At 40.3% G+C, this 24,103-nt stretch overlaps 1 protein-coding gene across 1 annotated transcript in view; it reads left to right on the plus strand.

Annotated features, from left to right (window-relative positions):
- The window catches only part of tyw1 (tRNA-yW synthesizing protein 1 homolog (S. cerevisiae)), a 74,606-nt gene that overhangs the window by 3,636 nt on the left and 46,867 nt on the right, over positions 1-24,103 (plus strand). Inside the window, exons 7-11 of the mRNA XM_075472835.1 lie at positions 752-874; positions 12,589-12,724; positions 19,397-19,449; positions 19,903-20,021; positions 22,282-22,391. Coding sequence (XP_075328950.1) covers positions 752-874; positions 12,589-12,724; positions 19,397-19,449; positions 19,903-20,021; positions 22,282-22,391 — 541 coding nt within the window. The remainder of the gene's footprint in view (positions 1-751; positions 875-12,588; positions 12,725-19,396; positions 19,450-19,902; positions 20,022-22,281; positions 22,392-24,103) is intronic.

A 24,103-nucleotide genomic window follows, 5' to 3' on the forward strand; every position in this document is an offset into this window, starting at 1 on the left:
CCGGAAGAACTGCGGTGAAGGGTCCATCGTGATCCATCGACCCGCTTTACCACTTTACCCATTAATCCTGCTGCCTCAGAACCCGAAAGCCAAGAACACTAACTGCTGTACACATGCTTTGTTTTAACACGTGTTCCACATCAGCGTCCTCACTCTGTCATTCAGGTTTTTAATTAGTTTTAACCTGAAAAACGTGAATCGATCTGCTTTTTTTTTTTTCTATAACTCGATCACATATCTCACTATTTTAAAGGGATAGTTCGCCTCTTTTGACATGAAGCTGTATGACATCCTATATCAGCAACATCATTTATGAACATCTTCTTACCCCCTGCTGCGTCCTGTGAGCCGAGTTCCAGCCTCGTTTTGGTGTTGATGAAGGTAGTCCGGCTAGTTGGCTGGGGTTTAAAAAGTAAAGCGTTTAGTCTTCTGGGAATATGCGTTCAAAAGAGTAATACGTTTGCATCACAAAATCGTTCTCCAGGAAAAAGTCAGACCTCACAATCGCTTGGCCCTATTTTCTCTCCCTTCGTATCCCTGCCTGCTGCCGCCTGCCGACAGCCGCGCCTGTTACGGTGTTTGCTGCTCGGAAGCAGGGGACTGCTCGGTCTGCACGGTCTGCACAGCAGGCAGTAATACGAAGGGAGAGAAAATAGGGCCAAGCGATTGTGAGGTCTGACTTTTTCCTATCCCTTTAACCTGGTTAACATTTTTAATCACCTTTTTGTGTTTGTTTTCTTTCTTGTTTCAGGTGGATTTGATCGAATCCAGCAGTGATGAAGATGAGTCTGGTCTTCCACATGAGACGAAGTCGGGTTCAGTGGTGGACATGGAGGATCTGGGCACCATCATGAACAGCATGAAGAAAGCAAAGGTCAGGCTGTGTCCACAGGCCTAATCACACATCTTTTTCTGTTGTGCTTCGTTTAGTCTTCTGGGAATGAGAAGGATCCCAGGATCCCTTATTCAGATGACCAGAGTTGTTTATTTCTACTTACAGATATGACTTGTTGTTTTTCACCTCGCAGTATTACTACCAGGTGGCTGTTTAGTCACGCTAACCTTGAGCTGATCATTCAGCGGGTCCATTTACAACTTCTGCAACTTAAGAATCGGTGTGGTATTCAGCTTCCATCAGCTTCGTACACTCCAGTCTTTGTCCGTGAAGAGAAGAAACGGTGTCATCGAAGGAAAAATGGCAGATGGGTTGATAGACACCAGACCCCAGCAGATGAGAAGTGGAGGCTTGCGTAATCTCGAGGACGCCCACTTGACAGATTTGTGAGGAAAAAGTGACTCAAGGAAGGCAGGAAAAAAGAAAAAAAAGAGGGAAGAGATACCATCACTCCCCTGTTATAGGCTGTCTGAACACGGCCTGTGCAGGGAAGTGAGCGTATAGAATAACAGGAGCTGTTACTAGTGTTGCGTAGTAAGTTGAACTATTTATTAAAAAATAACAATCATATGGCTGTTTTTGCCGAAGGAAGTATAACATCAGATAATCCCGTTTCTATTTAAACCGTCTGACGGCGTGTTGGCTAACCTGTTTTTCCTGTAAAAACAGGTTAGCCAATTTCACATGTAAATACAACTCAAGTCAGTTAAGCCCTCGCTACATTACGAACTGATTGGGCATCTGCATGACGTTAAAAAGCTCCATCTGAACACAAGGGACTCCACGGTGGGTTTAAGGTACAGAGACTTCATGGTGCATTCAAGTACGTGTTATAAACCTAAAAATTTTTAATCTAATTAATCACATGATTTCCCTGATTAATCACGATTAATCGCATTTGAACGCAAAATCCCAAAATGAATCCAAAAGTAGCGTATAGCTTTTAGCATTTAGCTTTATTTTAAATGTGCTGCCATATGAATGAAAGTGCCATAACATTTGTTGTGCAAACACACTTTTAACATCAGCATCTTTCTGTAGTTTTTATGTAGAAGCCTCGCTCCACTGTCTGTTTCCTTGAATGACTTGCTGCTATCAGTTGTGTGTTTTGCCTTTAAGTGATATTTTAGACTGGAACTACTACGCTGAGAAGACAATTCAACTTGGCAGTGTTTACAGATGACTTTGGTTCTGTCGACTCCGCCGTCTGGAAGAACTTTAAAATGAAAATGGCCGAGTAAAAGTTCCGTACCCTTCTCCATGTTTGGTGGATCCGCCGATTACTTTCTTTTCCGGTTCCACAGCAGACAGCAGCAGACTTTTACAAAATAAAAGCCTGTGAGCAACAGACTTTTACAAAATAAAATAAATAATAAAACAGGGGTCCGTGGCGTAGTGGGTTGAGCAGGCGCCCCATGTACAGAGGCTATAGTCCTCGGTTCGAGTCCTGCGGCCCTGTGCTGCATGTCGTTCCCCTTCTCTTGGCCCCCTGCTTCCTTTTTTTGAGAAAATTTTATTAAAAATTTTTTCTAAAAATAAAATAAAATAAACCTACGTTAATGCGCGATAAAATATTTTTCGGCGTTAAATAATTAAGGAGTTAACGCGATAATAACGAGTTAACTCGTCCAGCCCTAGTTTTTACATTTTTCACTGCTTGAATAAAAACGTCAGTCATTTCTTTCTTGTCCCATTGCCTTCTTCAGGTCTCACATAGATTCTCACTAGATTTATTTGCCCGTATCCTTCAGCTCTGATTATGATTCGGAGGTAAATTGGCTCATTTGACAGTATTAAGGGTCCAAAGAGAGTGGCTTCCTCCCACATTCTGATGCATAAAATGCGTTTACTTTGAAACGATTCCACAGAATGACATTTCATTAGAGCGCCTGACCACTCGTGATTTGGTTTAACTTCACTTTGTGCAGATTAGCCTAATTCTGCCTCGGTGGAGAACACACATCCATCTGCAGCAGCTTAGCAAAGTGTGGGAAACATCTTCTTAAGTCCTGTGACTCCTTCTGTGATGAGGCTTGACAACATTTTGCATCATAAGGACACTGATCTTAATTATTTTAAGATTAAGCACCTGCTGTCATTTGTATCTTTACTGTTATTATCAGCTGGATCAGACTATCAGTATTCCTACTTTTTCTGCCATGCGAGGTGTGATCTCACTGGCTCTGTTCGAAACCGCATACTACATACTTCCATACTCCATACTGATCATTCAGACAGTGCAGAGCGTTTACCCACAATGCATTTCGCTCCTGCCCGAGCCGAAATCAGCCGGCCTGAAGCTGATTTCTCTTAAGCTCTAAACTCTGTAAACTTTGGCAAAATTTGAAACATTTTCAGGTGAGAAAGTAGTCGTTTAGATCCCCAACGTGTTGAAAACCTGACAAAATACCGGCTGTTTACAATTTTGTTCTCACGAATTTGGCGCTACTAAAGCTAGCCGCAGTGAACTACGCACTTCTGGTTATTTTCACAAAATGAAATACCTGTTGTCTTTTATCATAGGGAAAGCCATTACGATACAATTGGTGCTTTTGTTTTGAAAACAGGAAGTGAACCTACCCTCGTTGTAGCTAGCTTGAAACTGCCGTTTTGACAGGAAATGACGATCGGCGACGTCACGTTACGTTGCATCTTGGGTAGTTTGAGTATGAGTAGTAACCTCATGATGCATACCCAACATTTCAGAGAATCTAGTATGCATCCGGGAACTTCTCGCTTACTCAAACTCGCTTACTAACTCAAAAAGTTAGTAGGAGAAGTAGGAGAAGTATGCGGTTTCAAACACAGCCACTGTTTCACGGTCGGTGGGATTTGTTGTATTTTATTGAGGGATTTTTCACTTTAACGTTACCTGTTTTGTTTTAGTTTGAGCTTGTTCCAAAGCTCATTTCTGTTAGTTTTGCTTCCTGTTTGTGTCTAACACCTGCCTTGAATCGGTTGTTACTTCCCTTCCTACATTTGGGTTCTCCTCCCCTGAACATGCCTCGTGGCACACTGCACTTCCTTCTCCTGCTGTGGTGTTCTGGGACCTGAGTCTAAAACTGGTGCCGCCAAATATTTACCTTGACTTCAAACATTCAAGTGACCATATTTTCAGCAGGCTCTTTGGCTAAGTGGGCCTTCCGTGTCAGCCAGGAAACATTCAGGTTCACCTTTACTTTAGCCATCCACACACTGCGTTTCAGCTGGTGATTTGATGACTTTCAGGAGCATGAAGAGATGTCGTTGTGAAATAAATGATAGCATAGATGCTGCTATCCTCACATTTGGACGCCTTTGCCCCGTCCTGATAAATTGGAGCAAGATTTGCATAATTTGATCACACAGAGCCTTCATTGTGAAATGTAATTGGCTTGAACGTTAAACATTTGCCAAGAGACAACACGCACTGAGCCAGGCTGCATATTTCTGACCGGAAAATGATATTTAACTGAGTTACAGTGTTGAACAAGCTTGTGTGCAGTTTACTCAGGGTTTTCTTTCTTCTTAATTAATATGCAAAAGTCATGCATATGGTGGAAGAATTCTTACACTGGAAAAAATACCCCTTCAAAAATAAGTAAGAAAAACAACAAATACAAGACGTTTTTGCTTGAAATAAGCAAAAAAATCTGCCAATGGAACTAGTGAAAATCGCCTTGTCCAGATTTCTTGAAATAAGATGTGATATTTAGGACTTTTGAGATAAAAGTGATCTTGAAATTAGCTTAAAAATCTCTTCAAATGAAAAATAAAAAAGCTTGTTTCATATGAAATATGACTCAAAACAATTTGTTTTCAAGACTTTTTCATTTAACAAGATATTCCAGATGTAATGTCTTCAAACAAGTCCCTATATCTGGCTGAAATAGAACTTGTTAGGCAGATCAACCGTCTCTTTGGCCGGGTTTGTCCACTAGGTGATGGCAGAGACTCTCAGTTGTTGGCAGCTGAAATCACTCAGTGACCTGCTGGAGCACCGGACCTTTTATTAGTTTCCTTTTCTCTTATAACTCCATTTTTTTTTGTGAGAGACGCAGTGTAGCAGAGGGTAAACGTGTAGAGTAAAGATGATGCAGGGCGGGAGGTTTTATTCAGTGCACAAACATCACATCACACATCATCTTTACATCTATGTCAGCCTTAAAAAAACATCCTGTTTCAGTCAGGCCCTTTTATCATCTTCAGACTTTCCCTTTAGTTTTCAGTCTTAAATAAACAGATCTCAAAACTCATTGTGGTAAAACTCAGTTTAAATGGATTTTTGAAGACATTTTATTGGAAAATTGGATAATTAAATTGAGGGCATACCAGACAGAGGACACACCTTTCTAAAGCTGAAGAAAATCTAGTTTATTGCCATTGGATTCATTGTTCAGTCCTGTTTTGGAGCCATAAAATCAGTTGTATTGGTCGTAACGTTTGATGCTCCGAGATAAACAAAGATAGACTTGTCTCTATTTGATTTTTAATCTATAATTAATTAGACAAAGCATCTGCGTCCAGCTAATCCATAAACTAATATCTCACTTGTGTTAAATGACTTCATCAAAGACAAAGTGTGTTGGTTAATGGAGTCCAACCCATAAATAGCAGAAAGCTGTTGAGCCAAATATGACACAGATGGATTTGGTTATACTGATGTCCGCAACTTGTAGCCAAGCTGGAATGAGGAGGAACTTCTTGGTGGATGCACATTTCTTCAGATCTACCCAGTGATGGACAGGTTTGCATGCTGTGATTGGATCCAGAGTTTGCATTCGTATTGCCAAACTTTAAAATATATTGGTCCTTGGCTGTAGCTCTATTTGTATTGTGCCAAGTGTCAGCAAGATTCCTTTCCATTGTTGCACTAACTGATTTTTGCAGAAATGTTCATAGCACTGGCAGTGAAACTTGGTCATGAGAATCCTCCCTTTCTGCCAGCGTGGCCCGTTTTCATGCTGCGGGACTGTTGCCCAGTAAGAAGTTGGTGTGAAACGGATCATTAACCTGTCCTGCTGCTGCACAATATTCTTGGCTCGGTTTTTGGTGTTTTCAGCACTTTTCCCACGGGGGAAAAAGCCAAGCACGAGATGCTGCTTTGACTCAAAACTCCTTTTGTATGATTAAAAACAGCCTTTCTGTCAGTCTTCCAAATGCACCGAAGTTATTTTCAGCTCTCACACGGTTACCCGCTACGTTAGGTCACCTGACCGCCAAACTGTAGCCGACTTCATCTGTTGAATAAAACTGCACTTCACAGACTGAGCACTTTAATTGAGTTACTCCAGCGCACTGGAAAAAATGCCCCTCCAAAAATAAGTAAAAAAACAACAAATACAAGACGTTTTTGCTTGAAATAAGCAAAAAAAATCTGCCAATGGAACTAGTGAAAATCGGCTTGTCAAGATTTCTTGAAATAAGATGTGATATTTAGGACTTTTGAGATAAAAGTGATCTTGAAATTAGTTTAAAAACCTCTTCAAATGTAAAAAAAAAGCTTGTTTCATATGAAATCCAACTCAAAACAATTTGTTTTCAAGACTTTTTCATTTAACAAGATATTCCAGATGTATTGTCTTTAAACAAGTCCCTATATCTGGCTGAAATGGTACTTGTTAGGCAGTTGTGTCTTATATTAAGTGTAACGAGATATTTTGACTAGAAATCAGACAAATATACTTGGTAAGATTTTGATTTTTTTTCCATTACGGTGCTTTTTATAACTGCATTTTGTGAATATTATTATCTTTCCCGATGCTATTTTTGCAGAGCGAAAGGAAACAGTTTCACAGTGTGTAGAAGTGTTGGGCGGTCGGATGTCCTTGGAGTAAAACGTCTTACAGAAAAGCAGGAATGATTATGTGATGCATCACTTTTCTTCATTACAGTATATTAACCAAACTCACATTAGGGGGTAAAATCTTGTTGGTTTCGTCTTCTTTTCTGCTTCCTTCTTGCATTCTGGTTTATCTGGTTCTTCTGCAGTTTGGAACTGTTCTGTTTAAGGTTCCCTATCCCATGGTTTTTCCTGCTATTTTTAGGTTCAGCACCTAGTTTTCACACCAGAACGGTGCCCGAACCAAATGAAATGGAAGAAAATGCTGAATTTCCGCGTCATGGTTTCAAATCTGAGTTTTACAAAAGTCTCGATCCACTCCTCATTCCTAACTTGGTGATGAACCAGCGTTGTGTCTCCACGTAACATGCGATTTAGCAAAGAACCTATTTTAGATGGTGTCTTTGGGCTCTTTGTTACGAGCAACTTGGTGCAAAGACGCTCAATTTGTTACCATGTTTTCAGTTTTATCCATAAAAAAAATTACAAAACCCAAAGATAACCTTTAAGCAATCTTTTAAAGTGTTCTATAGTCAATAGTTCTCCAGCTTTCTGAAGGTTTCTTTGCACATTTGGCTGCTTTTTCAGTCCAGTCCTTGTACCTGACCATTTTTTAATTTATCAAGCCACTTAACATTGACCTATAACTTACTTTAGAGGTCCTTGGCTCTTAATCGTATCGATAGGCACTTTGTTACGAGCAGCCTGTCAGAAAGGGACATCATTTGTTCCCATTTCTTTAGCTGCATCTCTGGAAAACCAGCAAAGATAACACAGTGCGACAGACAGAAAACAGGATTTCTGCAGCAACAAGGTGATTCCCAAAGAGCTGTTAGCTGAAAACTTGGCATATCTCAGCATGGTGTGCAGTGTGTCCTTAAAACATTTGAGGAAACTGGACAAGTGGAGGACAAAAGAAGAAGTGTCAGGCCTAAAGAACTATCTACAGCAGATGAACAGGATCTGAAAGTGATGTCCTTAAGAAAGAGGAAAACATCCAGCAAAGACCTGACACAGGAGCTGAGAGATGCATCTGGACCTTCAGCTGATCCATCTGCTGTTGGCCCAAGCCTCATCAGAAATGGGCTCCATGGAAGGGTGGCTGTCAAGAAGCCGTTCTTAAGGAAGGGAAACAGGGAGAAAAGGCTGAGCTGTGCCAAAGGACACAAGAAGTGGGCTGAAAATCAGTGGCAGCAGGTCTGATGGAGGGATGAATCCTCCCCAGAGCCCGGAGCTCAACATTACTGAAGCAGTGTGGGATCATGTTGGCAGAGAACGGAACAAAAGGCAGCCCACATCCAAAGAAGAGCTTTGGGATGTCCTTCAAGAAGCCTGGAGAACTATTCCTGAAGACTCCTTAAAGAAAGGACAGAAAGCTCGTCTGAGAGGGTTCAAAGAAATCAGGCTCTGTATTGTGTGTCTGAATGAAGCTGTGAGGACCAATAGCTTTATTAACCAGAGATGGGACCAAGTCACACATGTGCAAGTCTCAAGTCTTAGCTTTCAAGTCCCAAGTAATTTTTCTTTTGGTCAAGTCAAAGTCAAGCTACCTTATTATTGCAGTTTTACCTGCAGAATCTGATCTTAATAAAGTGAAAACACAAGATATAAGTAACTGTCAGTAAACATCATTGGCCAATGTGTCCAACCTGTCCACCCCGTACCATACCAAGCTAACTAACTACCGACTAGGCTAACAGGATAATATTAGCTAATTTGACGAGCACTTACTGGTCAGAATGGATCTTTAAATGACGAACAAAATTCGAAGTTGTCGTCTGGCTGTCCGAGATGTTGATGCCGCTGTGCTGTTCGTCTTTTGCCGTCAAAATGGTAATTACGAAGACAACGACTCTCGGTCCCGCTGACATGTTGATGCATATCTGATATGAGTTTATTCTCTCCAATAAACACGTAAGGTATGTAGAGAGGGCATGGCTGATTGACAGGGTAGGGATCCAATAATGACGCCATTCTCAGCCTGCGCTCCTACCGGGTAATCCATATTATTTTTTAAATTAATTTATTAATTTTATATTCAAACTGAAAACATGAACTGAATAACACTCAAGTCATTCAAGTCATCGTGTCTCAAGTCAAGTCAAGTGCCGAGTCTTTAACTTCCAAGTCCGAGTCGAGTCTCGAGTCTTTTCTTTTTTTTTTATCAAGTCACAAGTCATCAAAACAGCGACTCGAGTCCAAGTTACAGTGACTCGAGTCCCCATCTGTTATTAACCTGTGTCTGTGTGACAGAATGCGGCTGCTTTAACAGATCTGTGAGGTCAGCTGTGTTACTATGAGCTACCGTGCCTAAAGCTACAGTCTTGTAGGTATTATTTCACGTAATAGCAGTTCTAATCATAATGCAATGAAAGCATGGAAGGTCTCATATGTTTATCCCTCTCTTTGTCACATGTTAGCCCTTAAGTCCCGTGTTGTTCCACAGCAAAACACGGTGCTGTGAGATGTCCCAGTTCTCAAGCGTAACTGGATGTCTGTGAGCTCTCAAGCCCGAGTGAAAGCCGAGCAGTGGAAACTAGAACTGAAGCCAGATGAGTCGGCAGGGCTTCACGCGAGCGCCTCGGGGACAGATTGCTTCTCTGTCGGCTCCGTGTTGTGTATACTGTCAGAGCTGAACATGCCACAGATGCATTAAATGAAGGTGGACATTGGTGCCGGCTGTGAGAGGCACACTCGTCTCCTCTTATTCTGTCTTTTATATCGCAGAATACACAATCGTAGCCCCCAGTTTAGATATCTGGCTAACTTCAAAGCTACTCGAGCCTCATCCTCCGGATGATTACACCACGGGGTGACTGATGCTATCCCTGATTCGCATGTGTTTGGGTTCCCATTCTCCTGCCATGATGACTGCGATAGATAATGCCTTAAAAGTAATGCAAAGGAAACTATAGTCTAAGATAACTTTCAGAGATGTACGTTTTTTCCAAATATAATCCATCAAACACTCCGTCTCAGAGAGAGAAGTAAGAGTTTTCTGGCACAGGATGAAGACTTGCATCCTCACGGCATCAGCTGTCAAAGAAACATCTCCTCCAAGGGGCAACTGCTGCTGTCAGGAGTGAGAAACCTCTCCTGGAGCCGAGGCACGGAGCAGAAAGGGTTGTTAGAGAGCTGTAAAAGCTTTGATGTTTCCACGTGGAAGGTGACAGTTCACTGCTTTAAGGGAAAGATCTTACACAGACCGAGCAGTATTTACGCAGCTGATGTTGGGCTTTATTCCAATTGTTTTGGTCTTCTTTTACAAAGCTTGTGAGACAGCAAAGGGAGGTTAATTCATCTGCGTTGTGGATTAATCAAACTCACGAATGCCCTGATGTTGACGTAACATATTTTTTAACGTCCAGGGACCCTGAAATTCAAACAATCGGAAGCGATTTAACATTTTTTTTTTTTATATATATATTTCTGTTGAGGGTAATTAAGTTACTCATCACATTATCCCTAAAGAATAAAATAATTTTTTTTTTTATACATATAAATGCCTAATGATAATATAATTATGCCTCAGTCAGCTGTTTTCACTGGAAAAGCTCTTTTTCAGAAAGATTATTCGAATTAAACCGTATGTCTGATTGGGTTAAAGGTCTTAATTATCCCTGTTGGTAAGAGGACTGGAGGTTAGCTCCCTGGAAAGGGAAGCTATTAGAGGACTGAATGAGGATAATGTTTGCTTTACTTTAAACTGACTTGTGATCTTGATGACTTTGCTGAAGCACAGCGAGCTTATTTACCACTGAGCCACAAACACTGAGGAATCAGTGAGCCGTCTTAGCTCCTCAGGAATCTACACAAGCAATACAAACATTCATCTACATTTTCTGACACAGTATCAGCTGCTGGGGAGTGCTTCTGTGCTCGCAGCAGAGACATATAAATCCCTATAGACAGGCCAAGGCAGTTTAACATGCTTAATCATAAAGGCAGGTCATCTGTTGAACCTTTCTGAAAAGAAATACCTGCTCCCGTTTCCCCCCGGCAACTTTTCTGGGATGCAATCAATCTTCTGTTTGAGTACTCAGGATATTTCTGACATATTTAAGCCTGTTATACAAATAAGAGTAATGTAAGTCTGGCCTGAGAAAAGGTGTTAATCTATCAAACTAATGGGATTCAGCAGCTTTAATACAAAAAAAAACTGCTTTTGGTGGTTTGAGTTCCAGCTTTAATCGTGTTGTAGAGAAGCCTTGATGATTATTATTTTGTTAACTTAACAGAATGATCAAAAATAATGGATTTATGATCAAAGAATGGAGGCAAATATGGGGAAAAAAAAAACACTTTTTGTTGATTTACTGATCATTACTGGTCAGTACAAATGTATTGGTGCACTGTTACTTTTCATTTCATCATCTTAAACATTTGTATAAGCGTTAAACTACCTGGGTTAAGCTTAATGTGGACACCCTTATTAGCCCGTTAAGCCCTTTATAGACAGATCTTAATACTCCCTGAAATAGCTGTGGATCTAAAAAGGAAGTTTAATTGTCCTCAGATTTGGAGAAGTGCATAAAAAGATGCCAAATCCCCTCCAGCCGGCAGGTTTCCACTGTCCAAAAAATGAAAATAAGGGGAGCTAAGAGAGAACCGAGCAGCGAAAGGCAAAACAAATCTCTGTATGTCTGCCAAGGACACGCAGGGAGGCCGAAGGACGGCGGCGCATCGATCCACTCTGCAGGGCCGATGCTCAGGGTCAGTTTGTAGGCGACCTCGGAGAAACCATTACCTGAGACCTCATCAGATAAACATCTGAAGCATCACAAGCGATTAAACGAGATCTGTACACAGATGGAATCTGGTTTCTTTGGGTCATTTTGATAAAGAAAATGAGTGTGTTGCATGAGAAGAACTAGTTGCACTGTTTGATATAATTAGAATTAGAAGTTAGCTTATTTGCCATCAGCCTATGTCTCAAAATGTGTGTGTTATAATGGCTGCTGTGATTAATGTGAAGTGTTTTATTAATCCATCTTATTCTAAGTTGACTTTGAGTGTTACTTCTTTATTTCTGCTTAACTTAAACCTTATAATTAGGGCTGGGCAACGATTAAAATGTTTAATCTAATTAATCACATGATTTCCCTGATTAATCACGAATAATCGCATTTGTACGCAAAATCCAAAAAATAAATTCAAAAGTAGTGTATAGCTTTTAGCATTTAGTTTCATTTTAAATGTGCTGCCATATGAATGAAAGTGCCATAACATTTGTTGTGCAAACACACTTTTAACATCAGCATCTTTCTGTAGTTTTTATGTAGAAGCCTCGCTCCACTGTCTGTCTCCTTGAATGACTTGCTGCTATCAGTTGTGTGTTTTGCCTTTAAGTGATATTTTAGACTGGAACTACTACGCTGAGAAGACAATTCAACTTTGCTGTAAATGCAGGAGTTTTTTTTTTAAATTTATTTTGAAATACGTGCTTTTATGTTGAAACAAGTAAAACCGGAAGTAGTGCCGGTTAGCTCCGTTAGCTTCACACCTGTAGCGGTGATGTTACCTGCTAGCTTATCTTTATTTTGTTACTCCATGCTTCGTGGTGTTTGCTGTAACTGTGTGAATGTGATGCATTCAACAGACTTTTACAATAATAAAAAACCTGCGTTAATGCGCGATAAAATATTTATCGGCGTTAAATAATTAACAAGTTAACGCGATAATAACGAGTTAACTCGCCCAGCCCTAATTATTACACAATACAATCAGCATTTATAGCACTATATTTGCTGCTTTTATAGTTACTAGATCAGAGCCAGACTTATTTCTTTCCTTCTATTTCTTTGTTTGAGTTTTGAAACGGTAACGGAGGGAAAGTTTTGTGTTTTGTTTTTTTTGTTTTTTTGTCCCTCAGGGCAAAGAGGAGGGTGAAGGTGGAGGGCAGATGGTGAAGCTGACCAAACTGAACGGCGTGAAGAAGGTTGAAGATGATGAAGGGGAAAGAAGAGAGATGATCACCCCGGCTCTGAGAGAAGCACTGACAAAGCAAGGTGAGGAAGGAGCAGCTCTGGATTTAGAGATAAAAGCTCACAGAAGCAGGTCGGTAGTTACCTAATACTGCCTCAGTCAGTGGTAGAATTTTATGCCTCTTCGGTTTGACTGTGGACAATATATTCACGTTATCCGTCTGAATTGCTTTGTAATTAAAAAAAAAAGGCTGTTTTACATGTAACCTTTCTCTTTCCAGTAATAATTTACTGTGAAACGCACATTATGAGCCGTGCATTTCTTTACTTTCAGCTGTTAATCTCAAGTGTCAGGCCAATTATGGTTGGCATTTGTGGGGGAGTTTATAATTTAACACAATATTAGATTGAATTTAATGATCTGAAAGGTAAATTATATTGTTGTAGTGTAATAAATTAATTGTCTTTAGTTATCATAAACAGTCATTATGCATGTTTACATTTAAAAAACGTAAAAAAAAACGATGTAAATGCTTAATTTCGGACTTATCTGACTCAACATGTCAGAAGTTCTGACTGAAAATCAGCCCATTAAGAGTATGTGCTGACCTGCTGTCACTTAAAGCATTTCCAGGCTGTCGCTCTGCTCTAATAAAAGGCTGATTTTATAACTGCAGTTTCAACTTAAAGACGACCCCCCCCCCACAGAAAAAGTTAGAAGCAGCCGAACATTTTCTCACACGGTCCTCAAACTCCAGAAATGTGCTTTATTCCCTCTTTAAGCATTGGCCACTTCTTTACTTCTTTACTTTAGAAGTCAGGGAACCTCTCGCAGTTGATCGGGCCCTGAAATAGCGTCCCATTACCTTCTTTCTCCCTCCAGTTGTTACTTTAAGCTGACTGAAGGTCGGAGCAGAAGTTTAAAAAGGGGAAATATGTGTTGTCTAATGGGACTTAATGATGCGGCTCAGTCCAGTTCACCTCTTTGTAATGATGGAAAATGAGAAGAATATGGCCTCTTGAATTTGAGGATCAGGTATTAAAGGTAGGGTAGGAGATCCTGGATTTTGAGTCCAGCGAAGCTGCATTTTGAAAATACACAGGTAAAAAGTCCCAACCCTTTTCTTCACTTTCCCCCCGAAGCAACGCCTCTAGAGTACATGAACGAGCACGAAGGTGCACGAGCGCTGTTCTGACAGCAAGCATCGATCGTTGCCGTATTTAGTATGCTAACTATACGTTTAATAATGCTAGATGCTAGCCAAGCTGGCTCTAGTTTAGCTTCCTGCCAAGCTTCTGGATGCGTAATTCGTTCACGGAGCAGGGTACGAGCACAGGGGGAAGGAGGGGGAGGGAGGAGGAGGAGGAGGGAGGAGCAGATTGCAGTTTGATAGACTGCATCAGAATCCAATCATCGTTAACGGTCCGTTCAGTATGATTGGATAGTGTTTTTCCTAGATTGTACGTTCTAGAGGCCACTAAAACTTTTCATATTTGTGTCAAAACTTTTAATTAATTGGTTGCAATGGGGATGTGAAGAGTATTTCAAGCAATTTGTAAAAAAATGTTACAGAAAAAGATCCCCTACCCAACCTTTAAGTCATTTAAACGTGTGACTGCAGAAATAATAACCTTAATGTGCAGCAAATCTCACTGTAATCCTGCTTTTTCTTGGACCCTGAGAGCCACAGTCTTGGTTTTTAACTCATTAGATCTCATTGAAACATTTCACTATAGTACTACTATTCTGTGTACTATTCAGTTCAATAGTACTTTTCATTTTCAGCCAATACCACTTACTGTTGGCCTACGTAAAACACTATAAATAGGAACTCAGTTTGCGAGACTTCACTTAATTTGACCAAATGTTGACCTATTTCATGTGTTTGTGTTGGCAAGCGTCAGTCCTGGCGGGCACCTTGTTTTTATTTGGAGTAAGAGAACAAAGGAGGAAATGTTGGCATTGAGTCTTGGAAAGCTGTTGGCGTGGCATGGATGTAAAAGTCATGCTACTCAAACTCTCACGCAGTGTCCAAGTAAGTTTACAGCTATTGATTTTCATGGTGAAATAATTAACGAGCAGCAAAGCTTTGAAATCCTCCCGTTTTCAACAGCAAAATTAATTGTAGAGAAGATTCGAATCAAAGGCACAGAAAAATGAGCTGATTTTAGATTTGAAGGTTATTGGATGTGGGGCAAGCTTGAGATTGAATCTTTGTTGAGCATGTTAGTAAAAAAGTAGCCTGATTTCGTGCTTTTTGACTCAACTGCCAGTCTTTTAAAGGGCCCTAATGGATTTTTTTATCCTCAAAGAGGTCAGAAAAGTGTGATTATTTTACTTTGGTTGAGATGATAAAAGACTTTCATGACTTAGTGATACTTTCGATAATTCCGTTTTGGAAACAAATCTCATTAACTCTAATGGCGTGTTTGTCTGAAACATTTTCTGGGGTTTGTTGTAGCACGTAATTCAGGACTCACGATTCAGGACTCACGATTCAGGACTCATGATTCAGAACTGATGATTCATGATTTAGGACTCGTGATTCAGGACTCACGATTCAGGACTCATGATTTCGGACTCATGATTCAGGACTCATGATTTCGGACTCATGATTTAGGACTCATGTTACATGATTTAGGACTCATGATTCAGGACTCATGTTGCATGATTCAGGACTCATGATTTAGGACTCATGATTTCGGACTCATGATTCAGGACTCATGATACATGATTTAGGACTCATGATTCAGGACTCATGATTCAGGACTCATGATTCAGGACTGATGATACATGATTTAGGAGTCATGATTCAGGACTCATGATTTAGGACTCATGTTACATGATTTAGGACTCATGATTTAGGACTCACGATTCAGGACTCATGTTACATGATTTAGGACTCATGATTCAGGACTCATGATTCAGGACTCATGATTCAGGACTCATGTTGCATGATTCAGGACTCATGATTTAGGACTCATGATTCAGGACTGATGATACATGATTTAGGAGTCATGATTCAGGACTCATGATTCAGGACTCATGATTCAGGACTCATGTTGCATGATTCAGGACTCATGATTCAGGACTCATGATTCAGGACTGATGATACATGATTTAGGAGTCATGATTCAGGACTCATGATTTAGGACTCATGTTACATGATTTAGGACTCATGATTTAGGACTCACGATTCAGGACTCATGTTACATGATTTAGGACTCATGATTCAGGACTCATGATTCAGGACTCATGATTCAGGACTCATGTTGCATGATTCAGGACTCATGATTTAGGACTCATGATTCAGGACTCATGATTTCGGACTCATGATTCAGGACTCATGATACATGATTTAGGACTCATGATTTAGGACTCATGATTCAGGACTCATGATTTAGGACTCATGTTACATGATTCAGGACTCATGATTTCGGACTCATGATTCAGGACTCATGATACATGATTTAGGACTCATGATTCAGGACTCATGATTCAGGACTGATGATACATGATTTAGGACTCATGATTTAAGACTCATGATTTAGGACTCATGATTTAGGACTCATGATTTAGGACTCACGATTCAGGACTCATGTTACATGATTTAGGACTCATGATTTAGGACTCATGATTTAGGACTCATGATTCAGGACTCATGATTCAGGACTCACAATTTAGGACTCATGATTTAGGACTCACGATTCAGGACTCATGATTCAGGACTCATGATACATGATTTAGGACTCATGATTTAGGACTCATGATTCAGGACTCATGATACATGATTTAGGACTCATGATTTAGGACTCATGATTTAGGACTCATGATTTAGGACTCATGATTCAGGACTCACGATTTAGGACTCACGATTCAGGACTCACGATTCAGGACTCACGATTCAGGACTCATGATACATGATTTAGGATACATGATTCAGGACTCACGATTTAGGACTCACGATTCAGGACTCACGATTCAGGACTCACGATTCAGGACTCATGATTCAGGACTCATGATACATGATTTAGGACTCATGATTCAGGACTCATGATACATGATTTAGGACTCATGATTTAGGACTCATGATTTAGGACTCATGATTCAGGACTCATGATTCAGGACTCATGATACATGATTTAGGACTCATGATTTAGGACTCACGATTTAGGACTCACGATTCAGGACTCACGATTCAGGACTCACGATTCAGGACTCACGATTCAGGACTCACGATTCAGGACTCATGATTTAGGACTCACGATTCAGGACTCACGATTCAGGACTCATGATTTAGGACTCACCATTCAGGACTCACCATTCAGGACTCATGATTTAGGACTCATGATTCAGGACTCATGATTTAGGACTCACGATTCATGATTTAGGACTCACGATTCAGGACTCAGGACTCATGATTTAGGACTGACGATTTAGAAGTCACAATTCAGGACTCACGATTTAGGACTCACGATTCAGGACTCACGATTCAGGACTTCAGGACTCACGATTTAGGACTCACGATTTAGGACTCACGATTCAGGACTCATGATTCAGGACTCACGATTCAGGACTCACGATTCAGGACTCACGATTTAGAAGTCACGATTCAGGACTCAAGATTTAGAAGTCACAATTCAGGACTCATGATTCAGGACTCACGATTTAGAAGTCACAATTCAGGACTCAAGATTTAGAAGTCACGATTCAGGACTCATGATTCAGGACTCGTGATTCAGGACTCATGATTTATACCCGACTCACAGCTCACTCCCTCCCGGCTTGCTTTCTTTCTTTCTTTCTTTCTTTCTTTCTTTCTTTCTTTCTTTCTTTCTTTCTTTCTTTCTTTCTTTCTTTCTTTCTTTCTTTCGGAGGAGGAAGTGGGAGTTCATTCATTCTGTACATAATTATCTTATTCTAATGGTGCAGTGTTGAATGTTAGAATATTATTATTTTGGCACTATTGTTTAGGTTATTTAAATGTCCTATTTGTGCACAGTTTCATACATTTTATTATAATTTTGCACTGAATGTTAATTTATTGGCTGTTTGGGTTATTTGAATTTATTTAGAGAGAAAGAAAGAAAAATATATGTTTCACTTCGGAGACTTCTTGATTTTTTTTTAGCCTTTTTCACAAGGATTTGGGACGTGGTTTGGAACTTGTTTGTACATTCCGTGGCGCACACTCTGGGTGATTGATTCTAGTGACTCGAAAACCCGATTCACTTTAGTGAGTGAGTCAGCAAAAGGAATCAAGTAACTAACTGCAGGATCCAGAAAAAGTCCAAATATATTTGTTTGATTTAACAACCAACTGATGGGAAAACATCCTCGGCCCGCTCTTTTTATTCGCTGCAGGCATTTGAGGAAGAAAGATGGAGTCTTACAGAAGGCGTACATTATTAAAATATGATATTTTTAAACATTTGGACTCTGGAATCACATAGCTTTTCATTTTGTCTTCAGTTGCTGTTTGTAGCAGATTACCTGAAAAGTCACTAGTTTCAGTTTTCAGTCTGTTTTAATGATTATTTTTAGCTTGAGTTCCAATCTTGCTGCTGTTGCCTTGTTAAGGTTCCAGTGTGTAACACACATACATCTATCATCAAAAGAAGCTGCAGGCCCAACTTGTTTCATTGTGCTGTGACTACAGTAGCCCAGATGGGACAAACCAAAGAGCAGCTCCAGGCGGAGCTTATTGTGTTTTTCTTGCCACTTTAATATCTTCTTACACACCTGGATGGTGTGGTTGTGGTGCTGAGTGTTCATTTGGTTGCTATTTGCGGTTTATGCCACCAGATGTCACTACATCCAGCACAATGAACGTGTTTTAGTATGCAAGTCTAATGTTTTCTTTCCCTCTTAACTCGCATTTTGAGTCACTTTCTCTGTTTTTTTTTATAATCTCTCAGACCTGGGATTGTAGATTTCTACGTCTGGTACTTGCTTGTAGAAAGGTTGTGTTCTGGAATAATCCTCTGGTGCAGAGTTTGTGCTTTTGTAGCTGGTGTTTCCTCGGTGTGCTGTTTGATACGAGCATTACGGTAGATAGAAAGAGTGTATCTTCAGCTTTGATGACTCAGCTAGATTCAAACCTGAGATCTCTGGACGCTCGGACACACCTGAGCACACATTTCCTCGTGTTATTTTATGTGGTTCATACTTTGTTCATCAGTTTAATAGCTGCTAAAATTTATATTCTGTCATTTTTTTTTTTTCAAAATAAAGTGTTGGACTGGAATCAGGCTATTCTGAAAGTCCTTTTAAATGAAAAAGGGCAGAAAGGCCTTCTTGATAAAGCGATCCTGTTATCATGCTCTGGTGTTTCTTCAGCACATTATGTAATATAGATAAAAATATTCTCTTTGACAGATATCACAGAGGAGGATGTGTTAAAGAAGAAAAAAAGGCAGAAGCTGACATTGACTCATACAAACGTTCATAGCCGGTAGTTTGAGGCTGTGGTGATGAAAGAGGACAGCATGGCACCCTTTTTGAGCGAAGTGCGTTTGTAACACTTTTGTGCCACAGCTGAATCTGAAATGCCTTCCCTCCTCTGACCAGCAGCAGATCTCTTTGTTGCAGATGTTCGAAGACGTTTCTCAGAGGATTGTGAGAGAAAATGACCTTGTGAATGTAGAGCAGGACTTCACTGATGTACCACACATGAGAATATAACTTTCTCTCTGCTGAACTCGGCCTGTGTGCTTCTGCGTCCTTCTTTCTCTTGACTTCATCTCTCTGTGCAGGATACAAACTGATTGGAAGTCACTCAGGAGTGAAGCTTTGTCGATGGACTAAGGTAATGGAATTTGTCCTCCTTAATCTAATCAAATCAAATCAAATTTATTTGTAGCACATTTTATGTACAAACAATTCAAAGTGCTTTACATAAAATAAAAGCATTGCAGCAGGGAGTTGAAGAAGCATTAAAAATACATAAAAGAATATAAAGAGAAACAAATAAAATATTTTAAATGAATTTAAAAACAAGCAACAGTCCAGATGAATTAAAAGATATCGTGCAGATTTCATGCATAGACACATGAGAAAAGAAATGTCTTTAACCTGGATTTAAAAATGTCTCCATTTGGTGAAAGTTTAATCTCCACTGGCAGTTTGTTCCACTTGTTTGCAGCATAACAGCTAAATGCTGCTTCTCCATGTTTAGTCGATCGCTACGTTTTGTTCTTGGAATTTTTTGACAACCGCCGATGCACAGATCACAATTGAAAGTGCTGTTTCTGTTGTTCAGTCCATGTTGCGAGGGAGAGGAGGTTGTTACAAGCACACGTTCTACGGCATCGAGTCCCACCGGTGCATGGAGACCACTCCCAGCCTGGCCTGTGCAAACAAGTGTGTTTTCTGCTGGAGGTAAGTACCGCTAAAGACTTCAAAGGACCAGTTGTTGCTGCTTCTTTTCTCCTGCCGGCCCCCTCTCAGACAGATTTTTTTCATCAGGGAGAATTTTAAACTGTGATTTATCAAAGTTATTAGGGCCTCTGGGACACAACAAGCACTTGAATTGCCTGCTGCAAACGATCATTCTCTGTCTTAGATGTGGATCAGTCACAGACCTGAAGACGAGATGAACCGCTGTTACGATGCATAAATCAGTTTCAGCATTTATTTAAGGTTCTGCTTTTCCAGAGAGCAAAATGCAAACAAAGTGGAAGTCAAGCGGGCGACCTATTTTCTAGCATCATGAGTAGGGCTGGGCAACGATTAAAATGTTTAATCTAATTAATCACATCATTTCCCTGATTAATCACGATTAATCGCATTTGTAAAATGCGATTAATCCCAAAATGAATCCAAAAGTAGTGTATAGCTTTTAGCATTTAGTTTTATTTTAAATGTGCTGCCATATGAATGAAAGTGCCATAACATTTGTTGTGCAAACACACTTTTAACATCAGCATCTTTCTGTAGTTTTTATGTAGAAGCCTCGCTCCACTGTCTGTTTCCTTGAATGACTTGCTGCTATCAGTTGTGTGTTTTGCCTTTAAGCAGACAGCAACAGACTTTTACAAAATAAAAGCCTGTGAGGAACAGACTTTTACAAAATAAAAGCCTCTGAGCAACAGACTTTTACAAAATAAAAGCCTGTGACCCCAAATTTTTTTAATTACATTTTTTTTAAATAATAAAAAAAAACAGCGTTAATGCGCGATAAAATATTAATCGGCGTTAAATAATTAACGAGTTAACGCGATAATAACGAGTTATAATAACGAGTTAATTCGCCCAGCCCTAATTATGAGTTTAATGCCTGCATCCATTAACTAAAACAAACTTGTTTATCTCATTGCTCAAGGCCACTCCTGATCAGTGGGGGAAGTTGTGATCCACATGCAGAAGATAAATGGCCTAAAATTGGACACTGATGCATTATGACACTCGTGAGAGAACGGCTCTCTCTTACTCCACTGAAGTTCCATCCGAAAAAGCAGCTCCGAAAGGTCGCTGTCAGAGTGTGCTGCAGTGAACCGCTGCCCTGTCACTACAGATAAACCAGTCTCTCTGAAGACGGCTATGTGGGAAGACAGGAAATAAGCATTTTCAGGGCACAGATTTATTTCTACAGATGCCATCACCCTCCACCTCTCTGAGGCAACAGGTGACCCATCAGTGTAGGGATCTATGCCTATGCACCGGACTGAAAGTAGTGCCTCTGGATACGTTGTTGCACACAGATGTCACACTCATTACGTGCCATTAACGAGGGGGTTTGAATCCAAGAGAAGATTCTGTGTCATCTTTTTTATGAATTAGATAATAATAACGGGTTATAATTGCATTGAACTGCCTTTTAAGTGCATTAAAGGGATAGTTCGCCTCTTTTGACATAAAGCTGTATGACATCCCATACTAGTAATATCATTTATGAACATGTTCTTACCCCCTGCTGCGTCCTGTGAGCCGAGTTCCAGCCTCGTTTTGGTGTTGACGAAGGTAGTCCAGCTAGTTGGCTGGGGTTTAAAAAATAAAGCGTCTTGCTTCTCAAAACAATATGCGTTCAAAAGAGTAATACATTTGCATCACAAAATCGTTCTCCAGGAAAAAGTCAGAGCTCACAATCGCTTGGCCCTATTTTCTCTCCCTTCGTATCACTGCCTGCTGCCGCCTGCCGACAGCCGCGCCTGTTACGGTGTTTGCTGCTCGGTCTGCACAGAGATATTGCTAATATGGGATGTCATACAGCTTCATGTCAAAAGAGGCGGACTATCCCTTTAAAGATGACTTTTATGAGTCAGCGCTGTAGAGCTAAAATTAACTGAATAGATGTGAACACCCAAAGGAGGGGTGGTAGGATGCATTCTAATGACACCAGTGTATAAGTTTTTATAATTTAATGGTGTTAAATGAGCCCGGTCTAATTGCCTTGGAGCGTCTGAATGGGAGTAAAACCAGGGAAATGTTGTGTCATGTGACATCGCAGCATCACCACAGACTGAGCACGGATGCAGTGTTGTGGAAAGTCTCCCTGTTGGTTCGTTTTGATGTTTAACTGTCAGACATATGTCATTTATAGCCGTAACCTTCAAATAGGGGATGTAGATTTAGCCTTTTTATATAAAACCACGTCCTACTCTCTAACCCGTACCTTTTGGTGTTTGTTCCCCTCTAACAGACATCACACCAACCCCGTGGGCACAGAGTGGCGATGGAAAATGGACCCTGCGGAGAAAATCCTGGAGGATGCGCTGGAAAAACATCAGAGTATGATACGGCAGTTCAGAGGTGAAGTCTCTCTATCTCTAGGTTTAGTTTCCCACGTGTTGCAATGTTAACAAGACCAACTGCTTCATTGCAGCCTTCAGTTTACTTCTTATGACCTCCTCATAACCTTGTGTGTAATGAAGCAGAGTAAAGATTAAAATCCTGCTGTTGTTTCTGCTGTTCCTTCACAGCCTGGCAGCTATAATACCTCATAAATCAGGATTCAACTGCTGCACACCCCAAACACGCAGTTTATTTACTCTGAATGTATCAACGTTTGTTCTCTAACTTTAATTTGGGCTCCACCGAGCTCTCAACATTTAAGTTATGGGAGTGTTTAACAATAAAACTTCCCTTTTTTGGGCTCCATTTGCACCACTTCTACTGGTGGCAGCAACCAGCATCGGCTTAAGGTGCTGCCATGGCTCGCGGTTTCGTGCCGGTCATTTATACCGGCAAATTATATATATTTATTAGTATTATTTAATATCAATTAATAACAATATTATAACATATTAATTATATATTTATAACTGGCACGAGTCGCTGCACCAATAGTTGCAATTTTCTCCATCACAGAGGTGTCGATATTTCAATAGGTGTGTTCTCACCATTAGCATCATGTGTTCTCTGATATAGTACTTAGAATATTGTTATAGGACTTTTAAGTGTATTGTGTTACCCTTTCTTTTAGGGCTGGGCGAGTTAACTCGTTATTGTCGCATTATGATTTAAATATTTTATCGCGCATTAATGCACGTTTTATTTTTTTATTTAAATTTTTTTTAGGGATTTTGTGCCTTTTAATAGATAGGAAAGTTCAGAGAGACAGGAAGCAGGGGGCAGAGAGAGGGGGAACGACACGCAGCACAGGGCCGACTGATGCGGGACTCGAACCTCTTGTACATGGGACGCCTGCTCAACCCACTACACCACGACCACCCCTGTTTAATTATTTATTTTATTATTGTAAAAGTCTGTTGCTCACAGGCTTTTATTTTGTAAAAGTCTGTTGCTGTCTGCTGCGGAACAGGAAAAGAAAGTAATCGGCGGATCCACCAAACATGGAGAAGGGTACGGAACTTTTACTCCACTGTCTGGAAGAACTTTAAAATGAAAATGGCCGAGTCGACAGAACCAAAGTCATCTGTAAACACTGCCAAATTGAATTATCTTCTCAGCGTAGTAGTTCCAGTCTAAAATATCACTTAAAGGCAAAACACACAACTGATAGCAGCAAGTCATTCAAGGAAACAGACAGTGGAGCGAGGCTTCTACATAAAAACTACAGAAAGATGCTGATGTTAAAAGTGTGTTTGCACAACAAATGTTATGGCACTTTCATTCATATGGCAGCACATTTAAGATAAAACTAAAGGCTAAAAGCTATACACTACTTTTGGATTCATTTTTGGATTTTGCGTACAAATGCGATTAATCGTGATTAATCAGGGAAATCGTGTGATTAATTAGATTAAAAGTTTTAATCGTTGCCCAGCCCTACTTTGTTTGTTTGTTTGTTATGAAATAGTGTGCTTCAATGGGCACACTTGGGAATTATCGTTACCTTTCAGGATGCAACAATAATAATAATAATAATAATAATAATAGATCGGTTTTATATAGCGTCTTCAGTCCAATCTCCCGTCCTGAGCGTGCCTGGGAGACTGTGGAGAGGAACGATCAGAACCAGAACCAGGAAGGGTGGCCATCCACCTCCACCAGCTGGGGTT

The sequence above is a fragment of the Odontesthes bonariensis genome, chromosome 9 (genome assembly GCF_027942865.1).
Source record: "Odontesthes bonariensis isolate fOdoBon6 chromosome 9, fOdoBon6.hap1, whole genome shotgun sequence".
NCBI lineage: Eukaryota > Metazoa > Chordata > Actinopteri > Atheriniformes > Atherinopsidae > Odontesthes > Odontesthes bonariensis.